Here is a 26,168-nt window from a genome sequence, read left to right on the forward strand (position 1 = left end):
ACCGTAGGGGATCATTAACATTTTTTTTAATAGTTCGGACATTTTGCGCATGCGGCGATACCAAATATGTCTATAAAATTTATTTTTTACGCTTTTTGGGGGTAAAATAGGAAAAAACTGACGTTTTACTTTTTTATTGGGGGAGGGGATTTTCTTTTTTTTTACTTTTACAATTTTTTACATTTTTTTTACACTTGAATAGTCCCCATAGGGGACTATTCATAGCAATACCATGATTGCTAATACTGATCTGTTCTATGTATAGGACATAGAACAGATCAGTGTTATCGGCTATCTTCTGTTCTGGTCTGCTCGATCACAGACCAGAGCAGAAGACGCCGGGAGCCGGAAGCAGGAAGGTGAGGGGACCTCCGTGCGGCGTTCTGAATGATCGGATCCCCGCAGCAGCGCTGCGGGTGATCTGATCGTTCATTTAAATCGCGCACTGCTGCAGATGCCGGGATCTGTATTGATCCCGGCACCTGAGGGGTTAATGGCGGACGCCCGCGAGATCGCGGGCGTCGGCCATTGCCGGCGGGTCCCTGGCTGCGATCAGCAGCCGGGATCAGCCGCGCATGACACGGGCATCGCTCCGATGCCCGCAGTTATGCACAGGATGTAAATGTACGTCCTGGTGCGTTAAGTACCACCGCACCAGGACGTACATTTACGTCCTGCGTCCTTAAGGGGTTAAAGGAGTACTCTGTGATAGGAAAAATGCATTGCCTATCCTAAAGATAGGGGATAAGTGTCAGATTGCCAGGGGTCAGATCACTAGGATGGGGGGGGGGGAAACAATTCTGTTCCAAAGTACTCCTTTAAGGGGTTAAGTTTACCACAAATTTGCCATAACATTGTCAATCATTGAAATATCAGGTCTAGAGCTGACAATAGTGCCGGTAAGATATGGCCTTTACGTGCAGTAACACATCCTATTCAGCCCAGCAACACCTTAGGGCTGGAGTCTCAAACTCAAATTATCTTGGGGCCACTGGAGGTAGAGGCTGGGTGAGGCTGGGCCGCATGCGCCCCTCACATATAATGCCCTCATCATGCGCCCCTCCCATATAATGCCCCCATCATGCACCCCTCACATAAAATGCCCCCATCATACGCCCCTCACATATAATGCCCCCAACATGCGCCCTCACATATAATGCCCCCATCATGCGTCCCTTACATATAATGCCCCTCATGCGCCCCTTACATATAATGCCCCCATCATGCGCCCCTCACATATAATGACCCCATCATACGCCCCTCACATTTAATGCCCCCATCATGCACCCCACATTTAATGCCCCCATCATGCCCCCATCATGCGTCCCTCACATAATGCCCCCCATCATGCGCACCTCACATATAATGCCCCATCATGTGCCCCTCACATATAATGCCCCCATCATGCCCACACACAGGCCCCCAGATAGCTATGACCCCCATCAGGTAGGGCTCCCCAGTAGGTACACAGGCCCCGATATAGATATGACCCCCATCTGGTAGGGCTCTCCGGTAGGTACAAAGGCCTCCATATAGATATGACCCCCATCTGGTAGGGCTCCCCAGTAGGTACACAGGCCCCAGATAGATATGACCCCCATCTGGTAGGGCTCTCCAGTAGGTACATAGGCCTCCATATAGATATGACCCCCATCTGGTAGGGCTCCCCAGTAGGTACACAGGCCCCAGATAGATATGACCCCCATCAGGTAGGGCTCCCCAGTAGGTATAGAGGCCCCAGATAGATATGATCCCCATCACTGATGGGGGTAATATCTATCTGGGGGCCTGTCTACCTACTGGGGAGCCCTGCCTGATGATCAGGTAGGGGTTCCCAATAGGTTTACAGGTCCCCAGATAGATATTACCCCTGGCAGGTAGGGCTAAGATAGGTTAGCCCCTGGTGATAAGCAGGTCCTCCCTTATTAGGCAAGTAATTAGGCAAGTTAAGTTAAGTTTCACAGCTACAGTACTTACATCTCCCTGCTGCAGCATAAAACAAGCCTTTTTTGCTGGGATGCGCGCGTTAGGTGACGTCATCACATGCGCCGTGCTGGACGTAAGCGTCCCGGCGTCCTGCGCTGCGGATGCCATGATGTCACCAATCACGCACATCCCTCCAGGAAGGCTTGTTATAGGCTGCAGCAGAGAGATATAGGTACAATAGCAGTGTGTGCTGACATATGTGAAGTCTTCTGGCATTTAGCGCTGCTTGCCAAAATTAATTGCCCGGCGCCCGGGCCGCAAAATTTTGTTTCGGGCCGGGAGTTTGAGACCCCTGCTTTAGGGCATAGAAAAAGGCAGTTGTGAGGAGGCTGCTACTGCTTGTAGAAACTGATGCCAGTCACTGCTTTTAGCTAGAAAAGCAAGGAGCAGGAGCAGGCTTGCAGAGTATGCTGCACCATGTTGATTCAGCTCCAGCAGATGCACCTAATGTCACAGACAAAGGACAGCTCTGTGGCAGGTTTTTCTGAAAGAGGGACAGATCCTTACATCCTATACTGCACTGGATTTAAAGCACTGTACAAATCTATCAATATTTTTTTGCTTTTGGATGTAACAGATTTATTTGTAGATTTAATTTCAGTATACTGTACTATATTATTTTAGAATGTTTCAATGAGACCTTTTAATAGAAGAGTCCCTATATACAGTTGATCGCTAAGTGATCACATGGACCCTAAATATACCATCCACTATTATGAATAAAACTAAATTTTTATTGATGCCTTATTTATGTGATTAAAAACCTTAACCCACTGGTATAATCAGGATACTGGGTTCACACCACGTTTTGTTAAATACGGTTCCCGTATAAGGCTGGGAGGAGGGGGGCGGGGTTTAATCGCGGCACCCGCACTCAGCAGTATTCGGGAACCGTATTTAATGTCTATGAGCCGACCGGAGTGAACCGCAGCCTCCGGTCGGCTTCGTTTTCAGCCGTATGCGGGTTCCCGACCGTAGGCAAAAAGGCGGTCGACCACGTTTTTGCCTGCGGTCGGGAAACCACATACGGCCGAAAACGAAGCCAACCGGAGGCTGCGGTTCACTCCGGTCGGCTCATAGACATGCATTAAATACGGTTCCCGAATACGGCTGAGTGCGGGTGCCGCGATTAAGCCCCGCCCCCCCTCCTCCCAGCCGTATACGGGAACCGTATTTAACGAAACGTGGTGTGAACCCAGCCTAACACTGCACTAAAGAAAATACTTGGCATACCACTGCATACAATTACAGTCATGGCCGTACATGTTGGCACCCCTGAAATTTTTCAAGAAAATGAAGCATTTCTCACAGAAAAGGATTGCAGTAACACATGTTTTGCTATACACATGTATATATATACATATGAGTATATATACTGTTATGTGGAGACAAAATATATAGATGAACCAGAACAAAAGAGAAAAAGACCTATTAGTAGCAGCATTTATTATTATTTAAGGGCGGGGTCACACTGGGCACATCCACATCGTATTTCCCTCTGCTGATGCGCCGACGGCAGTCACAGAGGGTCTACAGAGTGAGCTCCCGGCTGTGCCCTGGTAGCACTGTGTGTCCGCTCATAGTGGCGGATTTCCCGCTGTAGAAATCGGCCGCTACGGGCAGACACACAGAGCTACCAAGCTGCAGCCGGCAGCTTGCTCTGTAGTCCCTCTGTAATCGGCATTGGCGCATCCGCAGCGTGAAATACGCTGCGGATACGCCCAGTGTGAAACTTCCCCCAGCAGTGGAACAAAATTTCCTGACACAAATTCAATTCAACTGGTGCTGTGTATTTAAGGACTCCCTGTTCAGAAGTCTTCTATAAATATCTCTGCCTCTGACGCTCGGCAGTACCTTTTCTATAACATATGCTCTAAATTAATTTTTAGAGCCATTGGGGGAGATTTATCAAAATCTGTCCAGAGGAAAAGTTGCTGATTTGCCCATAGCAACCAAGCAGATTGCTTCTTTCATTTTTCAGAGGCCTTTAAAAAAATAAAATAAAATAAGTAAATAAATAATGAAAGAAGTGATCTGATTGGTTGCTATGGGCAAATCAGCAACTTTTCCTCTGGACAGATTTTGATAAATCTCCCACATTGTGTATGTTAGCAAAATGTACTGTTGCCCCCGAAGTATTGTGCCAGGGCTCAATTCATCACACTGCCGCTCAGCCTATCGTAGTGGGACATCGCTAAAGCCGGCGATTAGCTGATCAGCAGTGGTATGCATTGACCACCTGCAAGCAAGAGGAAACCACCATTGGAGGACTGGGGCATCGATACCGGGGCACTGAGGGAGTGACTGCAGGTAAGTCCAGCTTGTTGTTTTATATACCAGCAGCCTGGGGATGACTGGCCAAAAAAGGTTCTAAGTTGGACTGCCCCTTTAAACACTGTCAGGAAAGGTTTCCACACAGGTTTTTCTTTTTCTTTTCTTGAAAACTGCCACTGCAGCTGTTGAGCCAAAGCATTCACTACTTGTTATTTTTTCAGCGTTTATCACATGAAAATATATAATAAAATATTTACATAAATGTGAGGGGTATATTCCCTCATGTGACACACAGTCAGTATAATTATATATATATATATATATATATATATATATATATATATATATACAGTGGGGGAGATTTATCAAAACCTGTGCAGAGGAAACGTTTCCCAGTTGCCCATAGCAACCAATCAGATTGCTTCTTTCATTTTTTGAAGGGCCTATGCAAAATGAAAGAAGCGATCTGATTAGTCACTATGGGCAAGTTTTCCTCTGCACACGTTTTGATAAATCTCCCCTATAAGCCTATTCTTGGAGTTCTGCTGCTTTCCCTCACACATTATGGCCAGAATATGTCGGACGCTACAAAGCCATGGACTATCCTTTATGTCCTTCCGTCTGCATCATCTTCACCCACCTCTTCCCAATGTTTTCATATTATTATGACATGGGTAAAAGCACCACGAACCCCCAAGCTCACACAAAGGCCGCACTGTAATAGAAATTATACAAAGGGGCAAAAGAAAACGGCAGAGGGTTACACACACACTTGTAATAATGGTACATCCCAAAACGTGTCAGGTGAATAAAGGATGAGTTATGATGGGCACAGGGGTGAAACCATCAAACAGTGGGGTTGGGGGGGGGTTACACCCGTTGGTTGTCTAATGCCCCCCCACAACTCCAGCCGCCAGTATTTGGAGAAGGCGTGGTGCCAGACAGTAGCTCGTACAGATGTCTCGGCCAATGAGGGGCGCGCACAGCAGGTCACGTGTCCGTGGTGGGCGCTTTTGTTCGTTGCAGCTGAGAGCGCGCGTGGTATTCATCGGCAGAGACAGGTGAGAGTGGAGCTGCCTGCGCAGAGCGGTATTGGGAGGTATTCCCGCTTAATCTAGTACTATGAGGCTGGTGGTGGGGTGACTGGATGATGGCGTTTGGGTGGTACATGTTATGTGGCGCTGCTAGAGCTTCGCTTCGTACAACCAGCTGTGGAGTTTGCCCATTGTGGTTTATACTGGCAGCCGTAATGGGGGTGGCTGTTGTGGCCAAGTATGTTATTCCCGCTAGGTTGGCGTTACTCGGCGGCCGCGCGGTGTGTAGTTGTGTACGGAGAATCTGACAGAGCGGGATATAATAGGCGCGCTCCCTGTTTTGTTCAGGTGTAATGTCTGGCGCCGCCTTGCTCGCTATTGGCTGTACTCCACGTGGCACCACCCCTCCTGGCCGTAGATTGGCACACTCCCTTCTCGCCACCGCGTTGCTCCTACATAGTGCGGGCATCGTGCTGCCTCCCGGGTGTGGCGTGCGGGCTCCTCTTCACCAACATGGCTTCAGCTCCGTTACTATCGCTTTTCGGCGTGTCTCGGGGGCTGTGTTGCGCGCTCTTTTGTTGTGGTACCCTCGTGGGGATGACAGGTGGGCGCGTCCCGGCTGGTCACGTGTCCGGGCCAGCACCTTTATCCCGTTGCATGGGGTGGATGCAGCTGCAGTCTAGCGTCTTGTCATAGGCGCGCGCTAGTGTCCCCACCTGTAGTGCCTCTGTGGAACAATCCTGGATATTCACTAACACTCCTCATTTCTCTTGCAGCTTCTGGATATCTGGTCCACACTTGCACTTTCAATAATGGCTGAAGCTGGTAGGACTGTTACACTCGTATTATATGTGAATAAAGTGTTATTGTGGAATGTTCTTTTCAGGTTCACCATAGTGTCAATTATAGTTTAGGATGAAATAAGAGTCCATAATACTAGGTCTACCATTGCTCTACTAAAGCATTGACATAAACCTGGTCCTGCTATTGACACTTAACACAAGCTTTCCATCGAAAAGATGACTATTTATTTTTCCTCAAAGATCCTGGATGCTGCAGAAATACCCTAACTTCTATACTCTAAGTCAGTGGTCTACAACCTGCAGACCTCCAGATGCTGCAAAACTACAACACCCAGCTGTCCGGGTGTGCTGGGAGTTGTAGTTTTGCAGCATCTGGAGGTCTGCAGGTTGAAGACCACTGCTCTAACTGATCCCTGTGCGATCCATTGGCTTAGAAGGCGTTTTCTCAGGGTAGAATCAGAAACAAGTTGGAGCAATTAGGAAAATAAGTGCTCTGTTTTCAGCATCAGGGATCCCTTTTATTTTAATAGAGGAATAGAAACATCCATAGGTGACCACTTTTAAGGAAAACTGGCTGTTCACCTGTACCAAACCAAAATACATAAGGTTATAGTGCAGGTGAGAAGTAGAATTACATATTTGTAACAAAGACTGAGCACGGGAAGTGGGTACTGGTCCTAGATATGGTAGACTGCTCTCTGGCATTATACTCTGAACATGTATCCTCATCAGGGGGGTGGAACTTTAACCCCTTAACGACACAGTACGTAAATGTACGTCCTGGTGAAGTGGTACTTAACGCACCAGGACATACATTTACGTCCTAAGCATAACTGCGAGCATTGGAGCGATGCCCGGATCATGCGCGGCTAATTGCAGCCAGGGACCCACCCATAATGGCGGCCATCCGTGATCCCGCAGATGTCCGCCATTAACCCCTCAGATGCCGTGATCAATACAGATCACGGCATCTGCAGTATCACGGTCACTAAAATGGATGATCGGATCGCCTTCAGCGCTGCCGCGATGATCCGATCATCCAGCATGGCAGACGAAGGTCCCCTCACCTGGCTCCGCTGCCTTCCCTGCATCTTATGCTCTGATCTGCCTTCCCGCAGACCAGAGCAGAAGATGACCGATAATGCTGATCAGTGCTGTGTCCTATACATAGCACTGAACAGGATTAGCAATTTAGTGATTGCTATAAATAATCCCCTATGGGGACTATTAAAGTTTAAAAATAAAAGTAAAAATGTGAAGAAACCCCTCCCCCAATAAAAACGTAAATTGTCCCATTTTCCCTATTTCACCCCAAAAAGTGTTAAAAAAAATATTTTATATACATATTTGGTATCGTGTAAATATCAACTATTAAAATAAAATGTTAATGATACCGTACGGTGAATGTAAAAATAATTCCAAAATAGCTGCTTTTTAACCCCTTAAGGACCGGGGCGTTTCCATTTTTTCATTTTCAATTTTTTCTCCTTAACTTTAAAAAAATCATAACTCTTTCAAATTTTCACCTAAAATTCTATGATGGCTTATTTTGTGCGCCACCAATTCAACTTTGTAATGACAAGTCATTTTACACAAACATCTACAGTGAAACGTGGAAAAAATCATTGTGCCACAAAATCTTAGGGGCTTCTACGTAGTACATTTTTCGTTAAAAATGACACCTTCTTTATTCTCTAGGCCCATACGGTTAAAATGATACCCTACTTTTATAGGTCTGATTTTGTATTACTACTGAAGAAAAATCATAAATACATGCAGAAAAATGTATACGTTTAAAATTCATTTTCTGAGCCCTATGACTTTATTTTTCCATGTTCAGGTGGCTATGAGGGCTCACTTTTTGCGCCGTGATCTGAAGTTTTTGTCGGTAGCATTTTTGCATTGATCACTTTTTATTCATCTTTTCATGATATAAAAAGTGACCAAAAATACGCTATTTTGGACTTTGGAATTTTTTTGCGCGTGCGCCCTTTATTTTTTTTACATTTTTTTGCAGTGTTATAGCTCCCATAGGGGGCTATAAGAGTGCACACACTGATCTTACATTGATCAGTGGTTTCTCATAGGAAACCAGTGATCAATGATTCTGCCGCTTGACTGCTCATGCCTGGATCTCAGACACTGAGCAGTAATTCAGCGATCGGACAGCGTGGGGGCTCTTGTAAGCTGTTCGGGATGCCGCGATTTTGCCGCAGCGATCCCGAACTGCTCCCTGAGCTAACCAGCATTGTTTTACTTTCACTTTAGACGCGGCGTTCAACTTTGAACACCTCGTCTAAAGGGTTAATAGCATGCGGCACTGCGGTCACTGTGGCCCCGCGTCACAGAAAGGGAAAGGACTCGGGACATACCAGTATGTCCTTGGTCCTTAAGAGGTTAATAAAAGAAAAAGCACCATAGTACTCTAATAGTTAGGCTCATTTTAGGCATACTCATTATTTAATAAGATTAAACAAAGTCGGGTTTTACTGTAAAGTGTACTATATGAAATCCAAACTCCCATAAGTTTCAAAATTGCATTATATTTTTCCACATTTACCGAACATGCCTTTTTGGTTTCGCCAAACGTTTTACGTTAAAATAATAGGTGTCATTACAAAGTACAATTGGTCCTACCAAAAATTTTCATTTTTTTTACATGGTAATGGTAAACGTTTTTTATTTTTTGCCTTTTTAGAACTAGGATACAAGGCAAAAGGGGAAATTCGAAGCTTCTTATTCGTTAGCACAATTTTGCTTACGTTTAACCAGGCACACTCAAATCTCTGCTGTATGAGGGGAGAACGCAGAAAGTCACTTTGGGTGACCTCTATGTTTTCACATGAGGTTTTTTTTTTTTTGGTCTATTTGGTGCAGTTTAGCGCGCACAAACACTGCTTCAGTCTTTACCATAGAGATACATGGAGGGGGGCAAAAAAAGTTTCCCCTATCCGTAGGATTGGGGAATAAGTTAGATCGTGGGGGTCCTGTTTGGAGCCCCAGCTCTCCTATACAGCGGCGTGCCATGACCAGTCTGCTGCAGCGGGGGCTGCCACCCCTTTCCATATAGCTCTATGCGAGAGCCGTTTGGCAGTCTTTGGCTCTCCTATAGAACTATATTGTGGGGGTGTGGTGGCCCCCACTTCGGGCAGGGGGTGTGACACCACTGTGTAGGAGAGCTGGGGCTCTAAACAGGAGATCACAGGGGGCCCAGTGCTCACACTCCCACCCCGCTTGATCTAAAACTTATCCCCTTATCTGTTTATTTTTTACATGTTCTTTAAGCTCCAGGAGGCATTGCTCTAGATATAAATATCTAGGGATTAAAGAAATGGTGATGGAGTATAAAAAATGCTGTTTAAAGGAAAACTCACCCGTTCACCAGCAGTATAACCTGGTGTATTGTGTTTAGTGTAGGTGAACAGGTGACCGATCCGGGGTCTCTGACTTGTATACATACCTGCAGTCCGGCACCCAGTCCCTCTGAAGATCCTCTTCTGTCTTTGGTGACTTGCATGCTGGAAGTGGGACTGCCGGCTGGATTTGAATATTCATGGGTGCTGAACACGTGACGTGTGACCTACCGAGCGCTCAGGTGACCAGCGCTCATGAATATTCAGACTTGGTGGGTCTGCCTCCAGTGCGCAATTCACCAAAGACAGAAGAGGATCTTCAGGGGGGACCGGGCTCTGGATTGCAGGTATGTATGTCAGAGACCCCACATCAGTCTCCTGTTCACCTGCATTATAATCTGGTGTATTGTGTTTAGTATGGGTGACAGGTGTTTTTTTTTTTTTTTGTTTTTTACATTTATTCCTTAGCTCATAGTAGGAAAATTGTAAATCTTGTATGAGAGCTTAAAGTACCAAATTTTTTGATACTCACTCTACTTTCTTTTTATGTAGACATTAAAGTGAAAGAGCTGGAGAAACGTGCCTCTGGTCAGGCATTTGAGCTGATCTTGAGCCCTCCATCTACTGATGCAGCTCCAGACCTAGCTATTGCCTCTCCAAAGAAAAAGGAATGCTCTCTGGAAGAAATTCAGAAGAAGCTGGAAGCAGCAGAAGAAAGGCGCAAAGTGAGTTACTAGATCTTGTATTCCAAGGCTCTGTTTACATGCAGTTTTACAGAATAGTTTGGTGCTTAACCCCCTTAAGGACAAAGCGTTTTTCTGTACTTTTGTTTTTTCCTCCTTACATTTTAAAAATCATAACCTTTTCTATTTTGCACCTTAAAATCCATATGATGGCTTATTTTTTGTACCACCAATTCTACTTTGTAATGAAATCAGTCATTTTACCCAAAAATCTACAGCAAAACGGAAAAAAATAATTGTGCGACAAAATGGAATAAAAAACATTTTGTAACTTTTGGGGGCTTCCGTTTCTGTGAAGTACATTTTATGGTAAAAATTACACATCTTGAAAATGATAAATTCTCTATATGGATATTAAGGGGGATATTTATCATTGTATTTAGAGTGGTTTTGTGGTCTATACATGGCACAGTGTGGACTTGCGACTTTGCAAATAGTGTACTTCAAGTCAACATTGGGAAGAATATCTATTTATCCTTTTTACTATGCAGTGGTCATGTATTTATCAAATGTGACTTTTGTGAAGTGTTGCAAATTATTGCACAAACTCTTCCAAAAAGTTGCAAAAATACATCAGCCCAGACATGGCATACCTTTTGGTGTATGTGTAGAAAAGATGCAGATTTTTGTGCAGCAGGATAAAAATTTTACAGTAAGTTGCACAACAAACCAGAGAACTTTCAGGAAAAGTGTATTTGCCCAAAATTCATCAAATTCCCTGGGTCAATTTAATACATTTAGTGCTCCTACACATTACCAGTGCACAAAGTTGTATAAAATGCTAAACCTTCAATGTTAAATGTCCCCCTAAGTGCTCTGTGGGCACACGGCAGGGCTCAGAAGTGAAGGTGCGACGTTGGGCTTGTGGAGAGTTCGTTTGGCTCTAATGGATGTTGGGAGCCATGTTGCATTTTAAAGCCCCCATGTTGACCCCATTTTGGAAACTACACCCCTCAAGGACTGTAACAAGGGGTATAGTGAGCATTTACACTAGGGATCGACCAATATCTATTTTTTTAGGGCAGATACGATAATCTGTGGACTTTAAGGCCGATAGCCGATAACTTATTCCGCTTCTTTCCCCCTGCCGGTGCTTAGTCCAACCACCGGCCAGAGGCCGCCGCCGCTGCCCCATTGCCTTCCCCCATCCCCGGTTTTATAATTCCGGGGGCTGCGCTACTTTCTGGCTCAGCGGCGCCCTGAGCTGTCACTGCGCACTGACAGTGATGTCGCGTTGAGGACGTCACTAGTCATTGCACAGCGTAACGCAGGACGCAGTAGGAGCCAGAAGTAGTGCGGGCTCCGGGAACAGGTAATTATAAAACCAGGGATGGGGGAGGCAATGGGGTGGCGGTCTCTGGCCAGGGTGGGACATTATCGACAAGGTAATTGCCAATATCGTCCAATCGTGAATATCGGCCAAACCGATAATCTGTCGATCCCTAATTTACACCCCACCGGCATTTGACAGATTTTTGGAATAGTGGGTTGAAAAATTGCATTCAATTCTAGACCATTGTTTCTAAAATCTGTAATGCACCTGTGGTGTAATTGCTCGCTGCACCCCTTGTTCTGTACCCTGAGGGGTGTAGGTTCTAAAACGTTCTTTTGTTAGACCCTTCAACTATCGGCCATTTCAATGCAAATCACCAATTCAGGCCTCAAATGTACATGATGCTCTCAATCCTGAGCCATGTTCTGTACTCGGGAGCTTTTACTGCTCTTAAAACTCCTGAAAAGGAAAACTTATGGGCTTTTTCCAGAGTACAGAAACACCCTATATGTGGCCCTAAACTGTTAACTTGAAATAACAGTGCTTCGGATTGAGCTTCATGCACATTTAAAGGAAAACTGTGTTCACCCACACTAAATCCAATACACTGGACAACATGAGACCGATGAGGGGTCTCTGACTCCAATACATACCTGATAACTGGAGCTCTGTCCCTGGGAAGATCTTCCTCAATCTTCAGTGAATTGGGGGCCACCGCTTATTCATGTATGTATTTTTATTTATATTCCCCGTGTAATTGGTGCTCTGCTGCTCCAGCCTGCTGAACAGGCTTGGAGCAGTAGATCACAGATTGGACAATGAGAATGCAGGTGTTGACCCGCCTTTTGTCCAGTAAGCTGATTGCAATTCTGTCGCGATAGTCCCAATCAGCTCTGTTTTTACTTTAGACATCGCAATCAAAATTGATTGCAGAGTCTAAACAGTTAATGCTGGGCATTGGCCCGATCGGTCGTGCCCAGCATATTAAACCTGGGTCCTGGCTGCTGATGGCAGTCGGGACCCACATGGTTTGAAGTGTTCTCTGCTCATGACAAAGCTTTAACCCCTTAAGGACTGGGCGTTTTTCGGTTTTTGCCCTTTCGTTTTTTTCCTCCTTACCTTTAAAAAAAATCACAACTCTTTAAACTTACACCTAAAAATCTGTATTATGGCTTATTTTTTGCGCAACAAATTCTACTTTGTAATGAGAAGTCATTTTACCCAAAAATCTACAGCGACACAGGGAAAAAAAATCATTGTGCAACAAAATTGAAAACATACAGCCATTTTGTAAATTTTGGGGGCTTGCGTTTCTACGTAGTACATTTGTCGGTAAAAATGACACCTGATCTTTATTCTCTAGGTCCATGTGGTTAAATTGATACCCTACTTGTATAGGTTTGATTTTGTATTACTTCAGAAAAAAAATCATAACTACATGCAGGAAAATTTATACATTTAAAATGGTCATCTTCTGACCCCTAAAACTTTTTTATTTTTCAGTGTTCAGGGCGCTATGATTCATTTTTTGCGCCGTGATGTAAAGGTTTTTGGTCGGTACAATTTTTGCATTGATCTGACTTTTTGATCCCTGATTCATCTATTCATGATATAAAAAGTGCCCAAAAATACGCTATTTTGGACTTTGGAATTTTTTTGCGCTTATGCCATTGACCGTGTGGTTTAAAAAGCGGTATATTTTTTTAATTCTGACATTTCTGCACGCAGCGATACCACATGGTTTTTTATTGACACTTTTTTTGTTTTGTTTTTTTCTTGGAAATGCCAGGTGATTCAAACTTTTATTAGGGGAAGGGATAATTCAAAGGGTTAATGAGTTTTTTTACACTTCTTTTGCAATATTAAAACCCCCTATAGGGGACTATAACATTGCGTTTACTGATCTTTAACAGTGTTTAATGCATCTCCATAGGGATGCATTGATCAGTGTTTTCGGCAATTGATTGCTCAAGCCTGGATCTCAGGCTTGAAGCATTCAATCGGCGATCAGACTGCAGGAAGGAAGGTAAGAGACCTTCCTCTTGTAGTACAGCTGTTCTGGATGCCGCGATTATACCGCAGCGATACCAAAACGGCTCCCTGAGCTAACCGGCACTTTTACTTTCACTCTTAGCCACGTGGCTCAGCTTTGAGCGTGCGGTTAAGGGTTAATAGCGCACGACAGTGCCGCACGCTATTAGCGGCGGGTCATGGCTTCACTATGCCGGCCCGCCGTGATATGATGCGGGGTCACTGCGGGACCCCGCGTTAAATCACGGGAGTGGGACCAAGGACGTAATGATACGTCCTTAAGGGGTTAAACCCTGATAACGGGACTCAGACGTACAGGTACACCCGGAGTCCTTAAAGCATAACTGTCATAGTGCAAAAAAAGTGATATGTTACTCAGGACCCAATCCTGATCATGTGCATATAATTTGTATGTGTCTCGGACCTATATATCCAGAGATATAAGCATTTATCTGCTGGTGAGTTACTTTTTCATTGTGCAGGCTGGAGGGGGCGTGTCAGTCTGTCTCCCTCACAGGAGCAAGCCTGTGCAGTCAGCCAATCAGTACTCTCTACTCTGTAACCCTTTCCTCTCTGGTTTTATGCTGTGTCATGTGTCAGAGGAAGATACCTGGAGCTTGCCTGCAGTAATCAGAAGACATTATGGTGATTTCATAACAGGATAAAATGTATAAATATAAGAATAGATCTTTATAAAATTAGTGCAAGAATTTTGTAGATAAAAGTACAGCATTTGTTTTATCTTCTCCTAGTAAAGCTGGATGCTAATCAGCATAGCTGTCACTGTGTGTCATTCATCTTTCAGACTCCTGAATGTCTGATCAACTTCTGTCATTCAGGAGTCCGAGAAAGCTTTGACTATTTCAGCATGCTGGGAGTTGTAGTTTAGTAACAACTGAAGCTGCAATGTTTGTAAATAACTGTTAGTGCAGTTTTGCCTCCAGCTGTTGTAAAACTACAGCTCCCAGCATGTCCACACATCATTTATCTGTAGTTTTGCATACACAATAGAAATCTCCTATACTGGATACCGGTATGCTTTACGGCCGGTATCCAGTATGCTGTAAAATCTAGACTAGTCTGTTTGGCTAAAAGACAGGCGACCCCCTAGTGGCGGCTATTTTGAGCTTGAATTTCAGGGGAAAATGATTTTTTTTTTTTTTTTTTTTTTTTTTTTTAACAGTTGTATATTGTGAAAGTCATTAGGAGTCCTGCAATATAGGAAAAGGTTTTTAACAATGACAGTGCCTCTTTAAGGACTACTCAGCTTTACCATAAAATAGGTGGGATTATCAGCCAAAGTGGTTGGGTGAAAGTCTTGCACATGCAGCAGCTGCCTGCAAGTGCAGTTACCGTATTTATCGGCTTATAACACACACTTTTTAGGCTAAAAATTTTAGCCTAAAGTCTGTGCGTGTTATACGCCGATACAGCGTCGCTGCCCGCTTCTCTCCCCCTGCCTTTCCTGGGGTCTAGAGCCCTGCTGCCGGCCCTTCTCTCACCTTGGCTATCGGCGCCGCTGCCCGTTCTGTCCCCCTGACTATCGGTGCCGGCGCCGACAGCCAGGGGGAGAGAAAGGGCAGCGGCACCCATTGCCTGCCCCGTTGCCTCCCCCATCCCCGGTGGCATAATTACCTGTTGCCGGGGTGTGGTCCGCGTTGCTGCAGGCCTCCGGCATGCGTCCCCTGCGTCGTTGCTATGCGTGGCGCACTGACGTCATGTGCAGCGCATAGCAACGACACAGGGGACGCACGCCGGAGGCCTGCAGCAGCGCGGACCCGACCCCGGCAACAGGTAATTATGCCACCGGGGATGGGGGAGGCAACTGGGCAGCGGCGCCGGCAATGGGTGCCGCTGCCCCCTCTCTCCCCCTGGTATCGGGGTATACACACGCACCCTCATTTTACCATGGATATTTGGGTAAACTTTTTTTACCCAAATATCCTTGGTAAAATGAGGGTGCGTGTTATAGGCCGGTGCGTGGTATACCCCGATAAATACGGTAAGTAAAAACTCAGCAACAAGATGAATGTCCTGGGCGGCTGCACAGATTTCATATATTTTTCACTCGGTAAAAGGCATTTGAATCATCCACACTATACCTGTGTATTTAGGTTAGTGTGGGTGACCCTGCTGTGAATTTTCCTTTTTAAAGGGGTATTCCGGCACTTGGACATCTTATTCCCTATCCAAAGGATAGGGGATAAGATGCCTGATTGCAGGGGACCCCCATGAACTTGCACGCTGCACCCTTTTTTAAAATCAGTCCCGGAGCGTGTTTGCTCCCGGTTTGATTACTGTCTATCACAGGGCTGGAGTGTTGTGACGTCAAGGCTCTGCCCCTTTCAATGCAAGCCTATGGGAGGGGGTGTGACAGCTGTCACACCCCCTCCCATAGGCTTGCATTAAGGGGGCGGAGCCTTGACGTCACAACGCTTCGGCCTCATGATCGACCATTATCCGACCCGGAGCGAACATGCTCCAGGGACTGATTTTAAAATTGATACCCAATTTATAGGTTTTATTTTACTACTTTTTTAATTTTTTTTTTTTTTTTTTACTTATGAAAATTGTAGGAGGGCTCACTTTCTTGAACCATGATTTTGTAGCTTTTATTGGGCCAATTTTTGTTTTGGGAACTTTTGATTGCATTTATTTCTAGTATGACATAAAAAAATGCATTTCTACACTCTGAGATATAGAGATACAGTAACCCCCTGACATGCAATGGCCCTGACATATATGATCAAATCAACATGCGATGCTTTTATATGTCGGGGCCATAGCATTAACTGCTATCCGACAGCGCAAAATGCTTAAGCTGCTGTCTGATAGCTGTTTAAGCATCCCGGACCGGTTCACTTACCTATCCCCGCTGCTCCTGGTCCACTTTGCTATCCTCCGGTGTTTTCAGCATCTTCTCCGGGGTCCAGGCCTCGCTTTCCGGCGTCATTATTACATCGCTGCACACGCAGTCCCGGTGCCGCAACGTAATAACTTAACCAGAAAGCGAGGCCCAGACAACGGAGAAGATGCGGAAGAAGCCGGAGGATCCCGAAGACGCTGGAGCAGCAGGAGCGGTGAGGACACGGTCCGGAGCGGCGGGGACAGGTAAGTATAACTTCCTATACTTTACATTCCACGAATCCCTCGCCATACGATGGATTCGACAAACGATGGGTCGTTTGGAACGAATTACCATCATATGTTGAGGGACCACTGTATATAGATCTATCATATTTTTGTTTGCCATTGACTGTATGGGGAAAAATAAATTTTTAAAACATACAATATTTAGACTGCATAAACTGATGTCGTCTGCAGCATTGAAGCGCTGATACGACAAGGAATGTGATCTACCAGCACCCTCTTAACTGATCTGGACCCCTCTATTTTGTTGTGGTCCCGCTCAGCCAGCTGAGCTAATTGTAAACAGGATTTACCACATTTAGATGCTGAAAATAACTGATTTGGGCATCAAAAGGGTTAATGCCAGACACTGGCCTTATAGGCGATGTCCACCCTTGGCTGTGAGTCCCAGTTGTTAAAGGGGTAATCCAGTGGTGAAAAACGTATCCCCTATCCTAAGGATAGGGGATAAGTTTGAGATCGCGGGGGGTCCGACCGCTGGGGCCCCCTGCGATCTCTCTGTACGGGGCCCCGGCTCTCCGCCGAGATAGCAGGTGTTGACCCCCGCACGAGGCGGCGGCCGACACGCCCCCTCAATACATCTCTATGGCAGAGCCGGAGATTGCCGAAGGCAGCGCTTCGGCTCGGCCATAGAGTTGTATTGAGGGGCGTGTCGGCCGCCGCCTCGTGCGGAGGTCGACACGCCCCCTTTCCGCGGGCTGTCGGGGCTCCGTACAGGAGATCGCAGGGGGCCCCAGCGGTCGGACCCCTGCGATCTGCAACTTATCCCCTATCCTTAGGATAGGGGATAAGTTGCTCACCACTGAATCACCACTGGACTACTCCTTTAATAGCAACTGGGACTCGCCAGCTATGAAGCAGCAGAGCATCGTTCATAAAGTGAGGGCACAGGATGTAAATATGCATCCATTTGCTGGAAGGGGTTAAGCATGCCCATCTCCTCCTTCTGTGCTTGTCTGTCCAGACATTATTACAGTAATGTAGTGTGTACCTCTAACACTAATCTAAAAAGATAGCTACAATATATAAAGTTCTCACTCTTCTAGCATTTATTTAATGAAACCAGTGTTCCGCTATCTTTGTGCAATGGTTATAAAATGTCCCTATATACCTTTTATATCAAAACCTGTCTTGATACCTTGGCTTGCAGTAGTTTAGTAAGAATAGTAATTCTAAAGAAAAATCTGAGTGGCTGAGACCTTTTCTGTAGTTTCAGAAGAGACTTATACCAAAATGCAAATATTGACCCCTTAAGGACTTTTTGGGACATTTGGGCCTTAAGACAATTTAAGTTTTCGTTTTTTCCTCCTCGCCTTCAAAAAAATCATAACTTTTATATTTTCATCCACATACTAGTATGAGGACTTGGTTTTTGTGCAACCAGTTGTCCGTTGGCGCACCCAAAAAATACTTTGTGTGGGGAGATTAAAAAGAGAACCACAATTTGCTAATTTTCGACGGTTTCGTTTTCACGCCGTATAATTTACGGTAAAAATGTGTTTATTTTTTGGGTCAATATGATTAAAATGATACCCGTGGTAACATACTTTTCTATTACTGTTACTATTAAATCCAATTTTTTTTACCAAATTAAGTTTAAAATCCCCCCCCCCCCCCTATTTTGATGACCTATAACTTTTTCATTTTTCCGTATAAGAGGCAGTATGAGGGCTCAATTTTTGCACCATGATCTATGCTTTTTATTGATACCATATTTCCTTATATAAAACTTTCAATACTTTTTTTATTCCCAAAAAAGTTATAAAACAGCTATTTTGGACTAACATTCACAGTACGGTATCATTAACATTTTATTTTAATAGTTCAGATATGTATGCACCCGGTGATAACAAATATGTATATAAAATATTTTTTTACCCGTTTTTGCGGGTGACATGGGGAAAATGTGCCAATTTACATTTTGTATTGGGGAAGGTTTATTTAAAAAAAATTTACACTTTTATATTTACACTTTAATAGTCCCCATAGGGGACTATTTATAGCAATCATTCGATTGCTAATACTGTTCAGTGCTATGCATAGGGCATATCACTGATCAGTATTCTGTCATCTTCTGCTCTGCTCGATCGCAGACCAGAGCAGAAGACCCGTGGAAAGGCAGGTGAGGGGACCTAAGTGCCGTTCTGGATGATCGGATCGCTGCGGGCCACCAATTGTAAAAGTTCTCCCACTTAAAAAGATGAGGCCTGTAATTTTCAACTATAAGACATGAGGGAAAAAATACCGTATTTATCAGTGTAGAACATGCAGGTTTTTAAACTAAAAATATCATCCAGAAACACTACCTGCGTGTTATACACCGATAATGTGTGTTATGCGCCGGTCCTGTAAAGCTGCACAGGGCTCACGCACCCTCTCTGATGCCAGGAGATTACCTCACTCCAGCCCTGGCATTGGTACCAAAGGAGGTAGGGGTACGGGTCTCTTAATGAGCCCGGCCTTATGTGTAAAAGGGATTAACCCCGACCTGTGAATAACCCTTCCCGACCCATGACATACTATTGTCATAAGTCCGGTGAGAATATGACACAAACCCTCTGCTATCAGCAGCTAACATCTGCCGGTAATGACTGACATCATTCTGATGTCCATCATTTAAATGGTTAAATGCCGTGATCAATTGCGATCACTGCATTTAAAGACTACATGCCTGATGTCTAGTGGACCAATCTCCCCCCTCCGCGATGTACTGGTAATCTCGGGGTGGAGATGGGTTGCTGGGGAAGCACGAGGTCTTGCCTGATCCTCGGTGTCTTCTCTGGCTCTGTATCTGAAGGCTGTGATTCCTGAAGCTGATATTGCAGCCCTCAGCAATCAAGCCCAGATAACATAGATCAATAAAACTATAGTGGTATACTACTTTGTCGGTGGAAAAATATACTGTTCCACCATTAAGTTCTGAGCTTCAAAGTCATTACTTTTACACTTATTTATTTTTTACTCCGATTTTCTTATTAAAATGAGGGTGCATGTTATACGCCGATAAACACAAAATCACTGATTTTTAACCTCTTGGTGGACGCAGGGCGTATGCATACGCCCTGCATCCCTGATCCTTAAGGACTCGAGCGTACCTGTACAGCCTGAGCATTTCCGGTCCTCGCAGCTCACAGGATGGGGATCGGTTGCCCATCCCCCCCCCCCCCCCCATGTCGGCGATCGCAGCAAATAGTAGAGCAATTGAGATCTGCGATTTGCGCAATTCTGGGCTGATCGGGTCTCTGATGACCCGATCGCCTGGAAATTGGGGATTATCGGAGCGGTCAGTGACAGCCCCAATCATCCTAAGGGATAGGAGCGAGGTGGCAGTGATTCCAGCCCCCCCATCCCCTGCCTTTAGTCAGTAATGACTACTGATCAATGGCAGTTGAAGGTGGGAGTTACCATGGAAACCCCCCTGCTCTGCCCGCCTCTGGATGTCAGGCAGAGCAGGGGGAGAAGATGGTGGCCAGTACCTGCACTACTTGCTGCAGTCCCCGGTGGCATCAGCGGTGAAGGTAGGGAGGCAACGGCACGGAGCAGCAATGAAGTTAGCAGTAAAGCGCTTTACTGCTGCCTTCTAGGGGTTGCCAAACTGCAACTCCCAGCATGCCCAGAGAGCCAATGGCTGTTTGGGCATGCTTGGAGTTGTAGTTTTGCAACATCTGTTTGGAGACCACTATACAGTGGTGCCCAAACGGTAGCACTCCATATGTTGCAAAACTCTCAGCATGCCCAGGCATGCTGGGAGTTGTAGTTCTGTGACATCTGTCCCTTCAGATGTTGCAGTACTAAAACTCCCAGCATGTCTGGACAGTCTCGGCATGCTGGAAGTTGTTCTGCAACATCTGGAAGAGCACTGTTTGGTCTAAGCTATAGACCTCCAGATGTTGCAAAACTACAACTTCCAGCATGCAGAGACTGTCCAGGCATGCTGGGAGTTGTAGTACTGCAACATGTGAAGGGACAGATGTTACAGGACTACAACTCCCAGCATACAACATCTGGAGTGCTACCGTTTGGGCACCACTGTATAGTGGTCTCCAAACAGATGTTGCAAAACTACAACTCCAAGCATGCCCAGACAGCCTTTGGCTGTCTGGGCATGCTGGGAGTTGCAGTTCAGCCACCCCTGGAAAGCAGCAGTAAAGTGCTTTACTGCTACCTTCATTGCTGCTCCGTGCCATCGCCTCCCTACCTCCACCGCTGATGCCACCGATGATCACCGGGGACTGCAGTAAGCAGTGCAGGTACCGGCCGCCATCTTCTCCCCCTGCTTGGAGTTGTAGTGTTGCCACATCTGGAGTGCTACCATTTGGGCACCACTGTGTAGTGGTCTCCAAACTGTGCTCTTCCAGATGTTGCAAAACTACAACTCCCAGCATGCCCGTGGGCATGCTGGGAGCTGTAGTTTTAAACTAGAGGCACTGGCTGGGAAACATTGGTTGGGAAACACGTAGTTAGGAAACAGACAATGTTTCCCAACCAGTGTTCCTCCAGCTGTTGCAAAACTACAACTTCCAGCATGTATGGTCTCAGTGTATGCTAGGAGTTGTAGTTTTGCAACAGCTGGAGGAACACTGGTTGGGAAACATTGTCTGTTTACTAACTCAGTGTTTTTGCAACCAGGTTGCCTCCAGCTGTTGCATAACCACAACCCTCAGCATGCACAGACAGCCAAAGGGCATGCTGGGAGCTGTAGTTTTTCAACAGCTGGAGGTTTTCAGCAAATTTCAGCAAAATCCTTTTAAAAAGCCAAATTTTGCTCATTCTCTTCTAAGCATCGTAGTGCGCCAGAGCACTTAACGTCCACACCTGGGGCATTTTCTCCTATTCCTTGTAAAAAGAGAAATTTGGAGTAACACCATTTAGTGTTAAAAATCTAATTTTCCATTTTCACGTCCAACTTGAGCGCAAAGTCGTCAAACACCTGTGAGGTGTTAAGGCTAACTTTACCCCTTGTTACATTCCTTGAGGGGTGTAGTTTCCCAAATAGTATGCCATGTGGGGGGATTTTTGCTGTTCGTGCACCATAGGGGCTTCCTAAATGCAACATGCCCTCCAAACCATGACTGCAAAATTAGTTTTAAAAAATCCTACAGTTGCTCCTACAGTCGTTATTAATATTGGGCTATAACGGGTTAAAACGGCTAATAGAAAAGTCCCATAGACTATAATGGGACTTCCTTTACATGGATCAGTCTTCCTGGTCCCTTTGCTGAAAAATGCCCCAAAGCATGATGTTTCCACCCCCATACTTCACAGTAGGTATGGTGTTCTTTGGATGCAACTCGGCATCCTCTAAACACGACAAGTTGAGTTTTTACTAATAAGTTCTACTTTGGTAGAATGTCTATGGTCAGATGAAACCAATCCCCTTCTGGATCATCCATATGCTCTCTAGCAAACTTCAGATGGGGCCCGGACATGTACTGGATACGCCCTTGCCTCCTGGAACTTAAGGACCAAGGGCGTACCTGTACACCCATGGGAATTTCAATTCAAAGCCTCCTCATAGTTTAGAACTCCTTGGGTACTATTTGAATCTGATTTACATGGTACACTGGGCAACTATCAAACTTATTTTCTTCAGTATCTGTCATCCATGAAGACAATTGGACATGGTGACAAGCCGATTTTACAGATATAACCTGTTGCCAATGTTTAGGGTAATATCTGACTGGTTCATTTTTCACAAAATTTCACAAAAAAATAATTTTAAGACATAAATATAAAGCCCTAATGTACAGAAAAATACAATGAACTGTCTTTCAAATCTTCACATGTTTGATCATGCAGTTAGTGTCTTGTTTATAAAGGGAGAAAAATAGCTGGGTCTAAAAGTGTTTAATTTGAACCTATTAAAATGTGTCTGAAATGTTTATCTCCTTTTCTTAGTTACATGAAGCTGAAATCTTAAAACAGCTTGCTGAGAAGAGGGAGCATGAGAAAGAAGTTCTGCAGAAAGCTAAAGAAGAAAACAATAACTTCAGTAAGATGGCTGAGGAAAAATTAACTTCTAAAATGGAAGCAATTAAAGAAAATAGGGAGGCCCAGATAGCAGCAAAACTAGAGCGATTGCGAGAATTGGTAAGTGTTTAGAGAAATGTAGATTTGCTGTGCATTTCCTGGCTATGACTTGGTAACAAGAAAATGTTCTCTTTTCCCCAGGAGAAGAAAGGGGAAGAGATCAGAAAGGGAAAAGATGGCAAAGATGAAGCTGAAAACTGAGTCCTGTCTGGGAAGGCTGCTCCAACATTGCAAAGCTAATCCCATCAGTGTTCCCCTCTATGTTTAGCAGCTGTAATGATGTAGACAGACATAATGCATCATATTTGCTTGGCTAATGAGGAAGCCTTTCACTTATCCAGTCTTCTTACTGTGCCTGGTTACTGTTGTATTGTACTGGTGTGGGGTTTTCTAGTATTGTTATACCAGTGTTCAGACTGTTACATAATGCACTTAAATATCAATGGTTCTCTGTTTTGGACTTGTAATAGTTTGTCTTAATAAAATAACTTGTTGGGAAAACATTTTAGATTACCTATTTATTAGATTTTCATGTTAACGTATATGTATTTTGGTGACAAATTTTTTAATTTGTGTATATTCAAACTATGGAATTTCCAGCCTGTACCAACTGGATCAGTTGGTAGGACGGAGTACGTTGCAGTCTTCATAGAGCAAGATCATTCTTTCAGCAGCAGAATGTCTACCACTGAAATTCCATAGTGAGCGCATCAGTTTTTGGAAATTCTGTTGTGTGAACCTTGCTTAAAGTCATGAAATCTTGCAGTTTTCAGTTTGCAGAAAAGTAATTCACACACAAGTGTCAGAATATTCGACTTTGGTGGTCTGTCTGCACAGATGACAGCATGCCTAGAATGTTTTTATTTTTTAAATAGAAGTAAATGGGGGTTTCCTCCAGTCTATTTTGCATTTATCCATGGGGCTTAGTGTAAAGCATATGTCTAAATGCTGTTATAGTAGGTCTGGCAAGATGGCCGGCCAAATGTACGAAGTACAGTGAGCCCCCCCCCCCCCGACATACGATGGCCCCGACATATGATCAAATCGACATACGATGCTTATTTATGTCTGGGCCATCGCATTAACTACTATCCGGCAGCGCAAAATGCTTAAGCTGCTGACAGATAGCAGCTTAATGTTCCCAGTGTGGTGCGGTGAGTATTACTTGCCGCTCCGGGGTGCCCTTCTGGTCCAGCGCTTGTCCTCCGGTGTCTTCTCGGCCCTCTCCGGTCAAGTCAATACGCTGTTGTGCATGCCGTCCCATCCAATAGGAACGGCGTACGCAGCGGCGTAATGACGTCGCTACGCAGGCCCAGTAAGGCCTTGCGGAGGACCGGAGAGCCCAGCGGAGGCTCAGGGTCACAATCGGGAGCGGCAGGACGCAGTCAAGAGCGGCAGGGACGTGCGAGTACAGCTTCCTATACTTTACATTGCCCAAATCCCTCAACATACGATGGATTCGACAAACGATGGGTCATTTGGAACGAATTACCATCGTATGTTGAGGGACAACTGTATATAAATTTACAATAGTCCATTTTTGTCTCCAGTTAGTACAAAATTGGTTATAAATTACCTTTACACTTTAGGCTTGGCCTATGTCAGACAGACATGTTTTTTATTTTATATAAATGACTGCATGTAGATGCATACTGGAACTGACTTGTGTATAAGTTTGCCTCAATTTAAATCAGTGACTTCACTCATGGAGGCGTTAAACTAGGGATTAGAGATTACTGAAGTTAGTGATTCGATTCATCACAAACTGCTCGGCAGTTGCTGACTTCAGTCAGTAGCCTGCATTAATGAGTTCAGATATTCAGGTGCTTCGGTGGCTGGAGACTCTTTCCTAGGACTGTATCCACCTTTTCCAGCCCACCAAAGCACCTGAAAACTGAACTAATTTATGCAAGCCAAAGTCGGCAACTGCCGAGCCGAGAAGTTTGGGACTAATTGAATCACTGTAACTTCACTCATCTCTACTAGGGATGCACAGAAAGGGAAATTCTAGGCCAAAAATTTAGGCTGCGCTTGGTTGAAAACCAAAAATGCATTTCACCGCTCAGTTTATTTTTTTTATTGCATAACTTTGTTTTAAAATGACTTAAATTCACAAATTGACATTAAAAACTCCATGCTTATCTGTTCAACACAAACTGAAACATTTTGTACAAAATTGTCAATAGTACAAATGGAATTAAAATAAATTAAAACCTACTGATGCAAAATAGTAGATTAAAAGGGTGAAGTGCCTGATCATGGGGTCTGACCTGAGACCCCCTCCTTCCTTGAGAGTTCCTGAATAGGGCCCAGCTTTTCCAGCTGAGTGCGCTATCCCCCACCATCCGGGGCACACTTGTATCGACAGTGACACGCTTGGCCAATCACCTGCATCAGATTGACTGAGTGGTCAGTGACACATGGAAGGAGGCAGTGGGGAGTCAGCAAGCCTGAATTCAATATGCAATCACTCCCTGTACACTAAACCGGCCCCATATAAACTACGCAAAAATGCATTACATACTGGCCCTGTTTCAGATGCGCCGATCCTTGGGGAGATGTGGTGATCCTGCTTGAACTTGGAGCCAAATGCACTTCCACAGGACTTGCTGCCCTAGTTTAACCCCTTCATGTCCCAGCTTTTTTTTTCCTCATGTTTTTACTATTCACATTCTAATATCCATAACTTTATTCCTCCACTGACAGTTGTATTAGGGTTTCAAATTTATTTTTTTTGAATTTGGTGTTTCTCAATCGCCTTATGGGGAACAGAGACCATGGGTATTATGCTGCTGACACTAGGCAAAAAGTCTGCTCCTCCTAACAGGATATACCCGCCCACAGACACTAAGCTTATCAGTTTTAGCTTAGTGTCAGCAGGAGACAGACAGGTCTGGAGTTCTCCAGAGCTAGTCTTTCTTGTATTATAGTTAGGGATGTTTAGCTAGTCTTTGCACTCTTATTTTCAAGTGGGGGTTCAGGAGCATGGCGCTACCTGTTCCCCCTTCTGCAATGAAGGGGCACAGTACATAGAGGATGGACCATCAACCCCTTCTCACCAACAGCCACCACCAGGGTAGTGCCCAGTGTCCCCTAGTGTAGACTGCTCAGTGTTTGGGGGAGACCTCCAGTGCTTCTGGTGCCGCTTCCTGGGCATGTTTCCCTAGCTCCTGAGCAGGACATGCTCCTGGTATTACCCCTCTGCAAGCAGCGCTGTTGCTGGCAACTGGGGACTAGCATCCGCCTGCAGGAAACTTCATCAGCTGGCGTTCTTTTTCACTGTGCGGGGAGTTGGCGCTCTGCTCTGCCCTCCTCCCCTTTCCTGCTGAGCGTGACCTGTGCAGCTAAGCACCATTATTGCACCGCAGCGGTCTCTGTCCTCCCCTTGTTCACTCTGTCAGCTGGCAGAGGAGGTTAACAGCGGTGCGCATATTGGCTATCAGTGCCATTTTGCGCTGAACGTGGTCTGCATTAGGCTCACCCCTTCTCTG

General features: G+C 45.1%; 1 protein-coding gene across 3 annotated transcripts; it reads left to right on the forward strand.

Moving 5' to 3' along the window:
• The first annotated feature begins 4,800 nt into the window (after positions 1 to 4,800).
• STMN1 (stathmin 1) lies at positions 4,801 to 23,180 on the forward strand. 3 transcript variants are annotated; one of them, XM_056557486.1, is made up of 5 exons: positions 4,801 to 4,934; positions 6,071 to 6,119; positions 10,003 to 10,175; positions 22,546 to 22,737; positions 22,819 to 23,180. In XM_056557486.1, exons 1-5 carry the CDS (start codon positions 4,836 to 4,838, stop codon positions 22,876 to 22,878), a joined length of 573 nt encoding a protein of 190 aa, XP_056413461.1. In that variant the 5' UTR covers positions 4,801 to 4,835; the 3' UTR covers positions 22,879 to 23,180. The 3 variants fall into 3 exon arrangements, with proteins under 3 accessions (XP_056413461.1, XP_056413460.1, XP_056413462.1); XM_056557485.1 differs by lacking the exon at positions 4,801 to 4,934 and adding an exon at positions 5,136 to 5,321; XM_056557487.1 differs by lacking the exon at positions 4,801 to 4,934 and adding an exon at positions 5,311 to 5,359.
• The last annotated feature ends 2,988 nt before the right edge of the window (positions 23,181 to 26,168 follow it).

This window comes from Hyla sarda, chromosome 2, assembly GCF_029499605.1.
Source record: "Hyla sarda isolate aHylSar1 chromosome 2, aHylSar1.hap1, whole genome shotgun sequence".
Classification (NCBI taxonomy): domain Eukaryota; kingdom Metazoa; phylum Chordata; class Amphibia; order Anura; family Hylidae; genus Hyla; species Hyla sarda.

Bases quoted from the DNA above. Each gene is read 5' to 3' on its own strand.
- STMN1 (XM_056557485.1), top strand. From the start codon at position 5,151: ATGCCCCCCCACAACTCCAGCCGCCAGTATTTGGAGAAGGCGTGGTGC. The intron at 5,322-6,070 runs GTGAGAGTGGAG...TTTCTCTTGCAG, and splicing joins GTATTCATCGGCAGAGACAG to CTTCTGGATATCTGGTCCAC. The intron at 6,120-10,002 runs GTAGGACTGTTA...CTTTTTATGTAG, and splicing joins TTCAATAATGGCTGAAGCTG to ACATTAAAGTGAAAGAGCTG.